We start from the raw sequence: 10419 nt of genomic DNA, 5'->3' as shown, positions 1-10419 counted from the left end.
CCCTCACCCACTCTCTCTCTCCCTCACACACTGTTCTCTCTCTCTCTCACACACTCTCTATCCCACACTGTTCTCTCTCTCCCTCACCCACTCTCTCTCTCCCTCACACACTGTTCTCTCTCTCTCTCACACACTCTCTATCCCACACTGTTCTCTCTCTCCCTCACCCACTCTCTCTCTCCCTCACACACTGTTCTCTCTCTCTCACACACACTCTCTATCCCACACTGTTCTCTCTCTCCCTCACCCACTCTCTCTCTCCCTCACACACTGTTCTCTCTCTCTCTCACACACTCTCTATCCCACACTGTTCTCTCTCTCCCTCACCCACTCTCTCTCTCCCTCACACACTGTTCTCTCTCTCTCTCACACACTCTCTATCCCACACTGTTCTCTCTCCCTCCCAAACTGTTCTCTCTCTCCCTCCCACACTCTCTCTATCCCACACTGTTCTTTGTCCGGTGTTTGATGTGGACCGACGGCAGCAGCGTGAATCTAACCTGCGCTGCGGCCGAGGTCACCATGAGGTCAACCGCTCAACCTTGCCCCTGAGGTGTGGGTGACCCTCAGGTGAAATCACCACCAGTCAGCTTTCCCCCTCAAAGGAAAAGCAGCCAATGGGCATCTGGGACTATGGCATCTGGGACTATGGCATCTGGGACTATGGCATCTGGGACTATGGCATCTTTCATTGATTTCATTTATCTCTCCCACATGTCCTTTCCTCAATCATGTAATGTAACACCTGGGAACGAAGCTCTAGCTGCTCTGTGCGGTACACGCCTGTGCTGTACACACCTGTGCGGTACACGCCTGTGCTGTACACACCTGTGCGGTACACGCCTGTGCTGTACACACCTGTGCGGTACACGCCTGTGCGGTATACGCCTGTGCGGTACACGCCTGTGCGGTACACGCCTGTGCGGTACACACCTGTGCTGTACATGCCTGTGTTGTTCATGCCTGTGTTGTTCATGCCTGTGTTGTTCATGCCTGTGTTGTTCATGCCTGTGTTGTACATGCCTGTGTTGTACATGCCTGTGCTGTACATGCCTGTGCACTACACGCCTGTGCACTACACGCCTGTGCGGTACACGCCTGTGCGGTACACGCCTGTGCGGTACACGCCTGTGCGGTACACGCCTGTGCGGTACACGCCTGTGCGGTACACGCCTGTGCGGTACACGCCTGTGCGGTACACACCTGTGCTGTTCATGCCTGTGTTGTTCATGCCTGTGTTGTACATGCCTGTGTTGTACACGCCTGTGCAGTACACGCCTGTGCAGTACACGCCTGTGCAGTACACGCCTGTGCAGTACACGCCTGTGCAGTACACGCCTGTGCAGTACACGCCTGTGCTGTACACGCCTGTGCTGTACACGCCTGTGCTGTACATGCCTGTGCAATACGGATCTGTGCTGTACACATCTCTGCCGTACATACCTGTGCTGTACACGCCTGAGCTGTACTCGCCAGTGCTATACACACCTGTGCTGTACACATCTGTGCGGTACACGTCTGTGCAGTACACATCTGTGCAGTACACGCCTGTGCTGTACATATCTCTGCCGTACATACCTGTGCTGTACACATCTGTGCTGTACACGCCTGTGCTGTACATGCCTGTGCAGAATATATCTGTAGTACATGTCTGTGCTGTACACGTCTGTGCTGTACACGTCTGTGCTGTACATGCTTGTGCTGTACACGTCTGTGCTGTACATGAGTAGGTTTGTTCTGAAGGACTCCAGTTTGCAATGTTTAAGGGATTGTGTTTATGATCCACAGACTGTAAATATGTCACTGACTATTCTGTGTGTTGTGATGTCGTGTGCAATCACTTGCACTCACTCGGGTAATAACTCATTTCTTCTCCGTATGTGATGGTGGAATTAAAGTTATTTATTAACACTTGTTATGAGAATACTTTATACATTAAAGAAAATCACATTTTTTCCTCGGTCTTTTACATTGGCCTGTGTTTATTTTTAATCTTGACTAACTCGTGTTCTCTGTGAGCCAATCGGCAGCAGAGAGATTGCCGAGGGTGGGAGGGAGGGATTTAACAGGTGAGTGAGGGATTGAGTGAAGGGGTGAGTGAGGGATGAAGCAGTGAGTGAAGGATTGAGGAATGAGTGAGTGAGACATGCAGTCTCACTCAGTCTGCCTGACCATGGTTCTCTACCTCTCCCTGTTTCTCTTATGAAAGAGAATGGGGTTAATTGGGCAGCTCTTACAGAGCCAGCTACAGGCACAATGAGTTCAATGACCTCAGAACCAACCGCATGGAGTCCCAATGATTCAGAATCTCGTCTGCTATGATAACCCTCTCCAATGACAAATTGTGACATCTGCAGATAGAAACTGGCCACGGAGATAAAGATCATGCAGGCCAGAATCATTCCCCACAGATTCAGACCAGATTTCGCAACTCAAAACTGGGCATTCGTGAAGCCCTGGGGTCCATCTGCAGTGCAGCAGCAGAATTGTACTCAACAAGAATCTATAAAACATTACAGCGCAGTACGGGCCCTTCGGCCCTCAATGTTGCGCCGACCCGCGAAACAATCTGAAGCCTATCTGACCTACACTATTCCATTTTCATCCATATGTCTATCCAGTGACCACTTAAATGCCCTTAAAGTTGGTGAGTCTACTACTGTTGCAGGCAGGGCGTTCCACACCCCTACTACTCTCTGAGTAAAGAAACTGCCTCTGACATCTGTCCTATATCTACCACCCCTCAATTTAAAGCTATGTCCCCTCGTGTTGGTCATCACCATCCGAGGAAAAAGACTCTCACTGTCCACCCTATCTAACCCTCTGACTATCTTATATGTCTCTATTAAGTCACCTCTCAGCCTTCTCCTCTCTAACGAAAACAGCCTCAAGTTCCTGAGCCTTTCCTCGTAAGACCTTCCCTCCATACCAGGCAACATCCTAGTAAATCTCCTCTGAACCCTTTCCAAAGCTTCCACATCCTTCCTATAATGTGGTGACCAGAACTGCACGCAGTACTCCAGGTGCGGCCGCACCAGAGTTATGTACAGCTGCAGCATTTCCTCGTGGCTCCGAAACTCAATCCCCTGCTTATAAAGGCTAGCACACCATATGCCTTCTTAACAGCCCTATTAACCTGGGTGGCAACTTTCAGGCATTTATGTACCTGGATGCCGAGATATCTCTGTTCATCTACACTACCAAGAATCTTGCCATTAGCCCAGTACTCTGCATTCCTGTTACTCCTTTGAACCACCTCACACTTTTCCACATTAAACTCCATCTGCCACCTCTCAGCCCAGCTCTGCAGCTTATCTATGTCCCTCTGTAACCTATAACATCCTTCAGCACTATCCACAACTCCACCGACCTTCGTGTCATCTGCAAATTTACTAACCCATCCTTCTACACCCTCTTCCAGGTCATTTATAAAAATGACAAACAGTAGTGGCCCCAAAACAGATCCTTGCGGTACACCACTAGTAACTGAACTCCAGGATGAACATTTGCCATCAACCACCACCCTCTGTCTTCTTTCAGCTAGCCAATTACTGATCCAAACCGCTAAATCACCTTCAATCCCATACTTCCGTATTTTCTCCAATAGCCTACTGTGGGGAACCTTATCAAATGCCTTACTGAAATCCATATACACCACATCAACCGCTTTACCCTCATCCACCTGTTTGGTCACCTTCTCAAAAAACTCAATAAGGTTTGTGAGGCATGACCTACCCTTCACAAAACCGTGTTGACTATCGCTAATCAACTTGTTCTTTTCAAGATGATTATAAACCCTATCTCGTATAACCTTTTCCAACATTTTACCCACAACCGAAGTAAGGCTCACAGGTCTATAATTACCAGGGTTGTCTCTACTCCCCTTCTTGAACAAAGGGACAACATTTGCTATCCTCCAGTCTTCCGGCACTATTCCTGTCGACAAAGATGACATAAAGATCAAGGACAAAGGCTCTGCAATCTCCTCCCTGGCTTCCCAGAGAATCCTAGGATAAATCCCATCTGGCCCAGGGGACTTATCTACTTTTACACTTTCCAAAATTGCTAACACCTCCTCCTTGTGAACCTCAATCCCATCTAGCCTGGTCGACTGTACCTGAGTATTCTCCTCGACAACATTGTCTTTCTCCAGTGTAAACACTGATGAAAAATATCCATTTAATGCTTCCCCTATCTCCTCTGATTCCACACACAACTTTCCACTACTATCCTTGATTGGCCCTAATCTTACTCGAGTCATTCTTTTGTTCCTGATATACCTATAGAAAGCCTTAGGGTTTTCCTTGATCCTATCCGCCAACGACTTTTCGTGTCCTCTCCTCGCTCTTCTTAACTCTCCCTTTAGGTCCTTCCTGGCTAACTTGTAACTCTCAAGTGCCCTAACTGAGCCTCCATGTCTCATCCTAGCATAAGCCTTCTTCTTCCTCTTGACAAGTGCTTCAACTTCCTTAGTAAACCTTGCTCGACAACTTCCTCCCTGCCTGACAGGTACATACTTATCAAGGACACGCAGTAGCTGTTCCTTGAATAAGCTCCACATTTTGATTGTACCCATCCCCTGCAGTTTCCTTCCCCATCCTATACATCTTAGGATAGCATCATAATTGCCTTTCCCCCAGCTATCATTCTTGCCTTGCGGTATATACCTATCCCTGCCCATTGCTAAAGTAAACATAACCGAGTTGTGATCACTATCACCAAAGTGCTCACCTACATCTAAATCTAACACCTGGCCGGGTTCATTACCCAGTACCAAATCCAATGCCCCTTGTTGGCCTGTCTACATACTGTGTCAGAAAACCCTCCCGCACACACTGCACAAAAACTGACCCATCTATAGTACTTGAACTATAGTATTTCCACTCAATATTTGGAAAGTTAAAGTCCCCCATAACAACTACCCTGTTACTCTCGCTCCTGTCGAGAATCATCTTTGCAATCCTTTCCTCTACATCTCTGGAACTATTCGGAGGTCTATAGACAACTCCCAACAGGGTGACCTCTCCTCTCCTGTTCCTAACCTCGGCCCATACTACCTCAGTAGACGAGTCCTCAAACGTCCTTTCTGCCGCCGTAATACTTTCCTTGATTAACAATGCCACACCACACCCCCCCTCTTTTACCACCTTCTCTGTTCTTACAGAAACATCTAAATCCTGGAACCTGCAACAGCCATTCCTGTCCCTGCTCTACCCATGTCTCCGAAATCGCCACAACATCGAGATCCCAGGTACCAACCCATGCTGCAAGCTCACCCACCTTATTCCGGATGCTCCTGGCGTTGAAGTAGACACTTCAAACCAGCATCTTGCTTGCCGGTGCCCTCTTTCAAACTTTTAACCCTATCCCTGACCTCATCTCAACATCCTGTACACTGGGACTACAATTTAGGTTCCCATCCCCCTGCTGAATTAGTTTAAACCCCCCCCCCCCCCCCCCCCGAAGAGCACTAGCAAATCTCCCCCCCAGGATATTGGTACCCCTCTGGTTCAGGTGAAGACCATCCTGTTTGTAGAGGTCCCACCTACCCCAGAATGAGCCCCAATTATCCAGGAAACCAAAACCCTCCCTCCTGCACCATCCCTGTAGCCACGTGTTCAACTCCTCTCTCTCCTTATTTCTCACTTCGTTAGCACGTGGCACGGGTAACAACCCAGAGATAACAACTCTGTTTGTTCTAGCTCTCAGCTTCCACCCTAGCTCCCTGAATTTCTGTCTCAAATCCCCATCTCTCTTCCTACCTATGTCGTTCGTACCTATGTGGACCACGACTTGGGGCTGCTCCCCCTCCCCCTTAAGGATCCCAAAAACACGATCAGAGACATCACGACCCCTGGCACCTGGGAGGCAACACACCAATCGTGAGTCTCTTTCGTTCCCACAGAACCTCCTGTCTGTTCCTCTAACTATGGAGTCCCCAATGACAGGTGCTCTGTTCCTCTTCTCCCTTCCCTTCTGAGCAACAGGGACAGATTCTGTGCCAGAGACCTGTGCCCCATTCCTTACCCCTGGTAAGTCTCCCCCCCCCCCCACACCCCCCCCCCCCCCCCCCCCACAGTATCCAAAATGGTATACTTGTTATTGATGGGAACGACCACAGGGGATCCCTGCACTGCCTGCCGGTTCCCTCTCGTTCCCCTGACTGTAACCCATCTACCTTCTTCTTTTACCTGAGGTGTGACTACCTCCCTATAACTCCTCTCAATAACCCCATCCGCCTCCCGAATGATCCGAAGTTCATCCAGCTCCAGGTCCCTAACGCGGTTCTCGAGGAGCTGGAGTTGGGTGCACTTCCCGCAGATGTAGTCAGCAGGGACACTCGAGGTGACCCTTTCCTCCCACATTCTGCAGGAGGAACATTCAACTGCCCTAACCTCCATTCCCACTGAACTAACTTCCCAACTACTGAAAACTAAAAGAAATTTTTTTTTAAACTTGTTATTTTAGCAATCCGACGGACAGAACTTTTTTTTGGTTAGAAAAGAGGATGGGTGGGGGACACTACGTAAGTAGTGTTTTGGGTAAAGCTGTCACTCGAGAACAGCCCCTTCACAAACCACCTTCAACTTACGCTGACCGCACTGCACGTATGCAAATCTCCCCGGAACAGCCAATCAGAAGCTCTGCTCTGCTGCCCTCTGCTGGATGCTAGCCTTCACTCAAACTCCTCGGGTCACTTGTGCAGGTACACCTTCAACTTACGCTGACCACACTGCACGTATGCAAATCTCCCCGGAACAGCCAATCAGAAGCTCTGCTCTGCTGCCCTGCTAAAGGCAGGAGTTTGAGCCAAGTGGCCCCAGTGTCTGCTTGTAGTTTAGCGAGTTTAGTCTTTAGAGTCTGATTAGCACTTTCCACCACTCCAGCGGCTTGTGGTCTGTAGGCACAATGAAACTGTTGCTTTATTCCTAGCAGAGCACAGAATTCCTTATTGATTTGACCTATGAAGTGGGGACCATTGTCAGAGCTCAGCCGGGCTGGAATTCCAAATCGCGGAACAATTTCTCGCATTAACACCTTAACTACTGTCGAGGCCTTGTTATCCGTAGTCGGGTAGGCCTCGATCCATTTGCTAAAAGTGTCCACAATGACTAACACATATTTATAGCATTGACATCTTTCCAACTCAATGTAATCCATTTGTAGGGTCTCAAATGGACCCTCAGGTAAGGGGGTTGTGCCAAGATCACAGGGGACGGCCTTACCGGGGTTGTGCTGTTGACAGATTAGGCACCGACTGCTAATTTGTTGGGCCATTTCTTGCAGTCGTGGGTGCCACCAGCTTTTTAACAATATGTCCCCTGTGGCACGAGCTCCACAGTGAGTTGCAAAGTGTACACATTCGGTCACCCAGGCTGCTAATGCATCGGGCATACATGTTTGTCCTACCGGGGTGACCCACAGCTTATTTTCATTATCATATATACATCCTAAGTTTTTCCACATATTTACAGCAGTTGCAGGAGCGTCCTCCTGCATTTGGATTATGTCAGCAATGGTTGGCATTGGTTTTTCAGAGGGAGACTTTTCCGAGGGGGTTTTAGTCTGCCTCATCATTCTAGGCACCATTAGTTTGCCAGATTTAGAAATTTCTTTTGCCTTCTCGTCCGCTCTCCTGTTGCCCGTTTCCACCAGTCCCGTGCCTTTTGTATGCGCTGCGCATTTTATCACCGCTATCTTGTCTGGGAGCATAAGGGCCTGCAATAACTGGGTTACTAACTGCTGGTGTGAGATGGGTGTACCAGCGGAGGTTAGAAATCCTCTGTTTTTCCATAATTGCCCAAAATCATGTACTACCCCGAAGGCGTATCGGGAATCTGTATAAATATTAACCTTCCTTCCCTGTGCCAATATGCATGCTCGTATTAACGCAAACAATTCTGCCTGTTGGGCAGAAAAGGGAACTTCAAATGCTGCTGCTTCTACTACGTCACCGTCTTGATCGATGATTGCATAGCCAGATTGTCTATCCCCCCTTTCGTCGACGGAAGAACTTCCATCGGTGAAAAAGGAACAATCTGCACTTGGGAGGGGTATATCGGAGAGGTCGTCTCGAACCGAGGAGACTTCCTGCAACAGTTGCAGACAGTCATGAGTTGGGTCGAGCATGTCTGTGGGAGGATGCGTCAAAAAGTCAGCAGGGTTGATAGTGGTGCAGTGGGCAAACTGGACTTTCGGGTTATTAAGGAGAGCAATCTCATATTTGTTCTGACGAGCCATCGTGAGATGCTGAGTCTGTAGCTGTCCCAAAAGGGCCGTAACAGAATGGGAACTATAGACAGTGATATCTTGTTGGAGGGTAATATTAGCAGCCGATTGCAGGCTGTTGTAGATAGCTGCAAGAATTTGGGTACAGATAGGATAGCCAAGGGCTACCGAATCGAGTTTAGAGGAGTAGTATGCGACCGGGCGACAGCGGTCGCCGGGTCAGGACAGCTGTGGCGCAGTCGGCAAGGACTGTGCAATAGAGCTGAAAAGGGCGATCATATAAGGGTCGACCAAGGGCAGGGGCCTGGAGGAGTGCCTCCTTGAGACGGTTAAAGGCCAGTGCGGCTTCCGGGGAAAAGGAAAAAGTATCGGGTTCATTGGTGTAGGGGGTAAGGAGGCGGGAATCCAGAGTAATATTCGGGATCCACTGACGGCAATAATTGACCATACCCAGCCACTGACGGAGCTGCTTGGCAGTCGTTGGGGGTGGGAAATCGCAGATAGGGCGGATCCGGTCTGGATCTAAGGAACGAGAGGTGGCAGATATCCTAACACCTAGGAACTTAACAGTAGGCTGAGCAACCGTAACCTTCAAGGGAGAGACAATGTAACCAAGGGAAGCCAGAAAATTGAGTAAAAGTTGAGTATCGGCCCGACATCCCTCCTCAGTCGGGTTAGCGATCAAGAGATCGTCGACGTACTGAACAAGAGTGGAGCCTCGGGAGAAGGAGAGGGATTGTAGTTGGTGTTGGAGACAGCGGGAGAAAAGAGTGGGAGAGTGAATGAAACCTTGAGGCAAACGTGTCCAAGTATACTGTTGGCCATTATAAGTGAATGCAAAAAGATATTGGCATGATTGATCGAGTGGTAGAGCAAAAAAGGCATGTTGGAGGTCTACAAGGGAGAAGAATAGTGCGTCTGCAGGAACCTGGGCTAGAATATGCGCAGGGTTAGGAACAAGGGCGTGGAGAGGTTGAACAATAGAATTGATAGCACGTCAGTCCTGTACGAGGCGGTACTGATCTGGTTTCCCAGGTTTGGGCACCGCTAGGATGGGGGTATTGCACGGAGACTGACAAGCAACCAGGATACCCTGGTCGAGAAGTTTAGCTATGAGTGCATCGATGGAGTGGCGAGCTTGGGCCTTAATGGGATATTGTCGGATCGAGGGGAGCTGAACATCGGGGAGGAGAGGAATAGTGATAGGCTGGGTAGGGACGAGACCAACATCAAACTTATCCGCAGCCCATACGTGGGGAGATACAGTCGCGTCGGTCTAGGTGCGATGGTGTAAAAGAATGGACTGGGATGTAGCTGGTTGTGACATGTATGTAATGGTGAGACCGCCAGGGAGAAGTTGGGGTTCCAGAAGAGAGGGGTCAGACTGGTCCAACGCCTGTCGGACCATTGGCCCTAGATCCTTGGCATGGTGGGGGTAGTGGACATGGCGGGTGACATGCGGGGCGGTGTACCCGTCTTGGTGCCATAGCCAGGTAGGCACTTGTGCCGCCTCCGCAGTCCCTTGGGGCCCGCTCACAGAAGCAAAAAGGGTGACTGAGAATTCCTGTTCAAGGTGAGGGCTGTAAGAGTCGACCAGGCCCTCGTCGGCTCCGGTCGAATCGTAGGCCAGCGTGACGTGGAACAACCGCTCAGGCATCAAATGAAGTGCCCACCATTGCGGGTGCACATGAGTGATCAACTGGCGTGGTATGCTGGGCGAATGGACAGTGATCCCATTATCCCCACATTCGAGATGTATTCCAAAGGCACAGAGAAGGTCTCGGGCCAGTAGATTACAATCTAGTCCGGTTGTAACAATAAATCGGTGCTGTAGGGTGTAGCCCTGGAAGGAAACGGGCACAGGGAAAGAAATGGGATAACTAGCTACCTGTCCCTGGAAACCAGATAGTTGTTGGGTCTCTGATGAGAGGGGAAGGTTGAGGTGAGACTGTACGGAAGACATGGTAGCCCCCGTGTCTATGAGAAACGGATAGGAGTGACCATAAACGGTTAAAGAAAGAACAGGCTCAGAGTCAGGGGAGGTTAAACGAGAAGGCAACATCGACAATCAGTATTGTTGGAAGGGGTTATTCTGAGTGAACGGAGTAGTGACTGGAGCAGCCACTGCGGGCGCTCCTCTGCCCCGTCCTCCCCCTCCACGACCCCCTCTGCCGCGGTTAGGGTGCGTGT

At 49.7% G+C, this 10419-nt stretch overlaps 1 protein-coding gene across 1 annotated transcript; it reads left to right on the top strand.

Moving 5' to 3' along the window:
• The first annotated feature begins 329 nt into the window (after positions 1-329).
• On the top strand, positions 330-1969 carry LOC119955227 (repetitive proline-rich cell wall protein 1). Its single transcript, XM_038781248.1, has 2 exons — positions 330-943; positions 974-1969. The coding sequence occupies exon 2, from the start codon at positions 975-977 to the stop codon at positions 1728-1730; it is 756 nt and encodes a 251-aa protein (XP_038637176.1). The 5' UTR covers positions 330-943; position 974; the 3' UTR covers positions 1731-1969.
• Positions 1970-10419: the final 8450 nt, after the last annotated feature.

This window comes from Scyliorhinus canicula, chromosome 20 (genome assembly GCF_902713615.1).
Source record: "Scyliorhinus canicula chromosome 20, sScyCan1.1, whole genome shotgun sequence".
Taxonomy (NCBI): domain Eukaryota; kingdom Metazoa; phylum Chordata; class Chondrichthyes; order Carcharhiniformes; family Scyliorhinidae; genus Scyliorhinus; species Scyliorhinus canicula.
Note: the sequence above shows the minus strand (reverse complement) of the source record. Positions and strands in the feature narration are given on the sequence as shown.

Bases quoted from the DNA above. Each gene is read 5' to 3' on its own strand.
- LOC119955227 (XM_038781248.1), top strand. From the start codon at position 975: ATGCCTGTGTTGTTCATGCCTGTGTTGTTCATGCCTGTGTTGTACATG.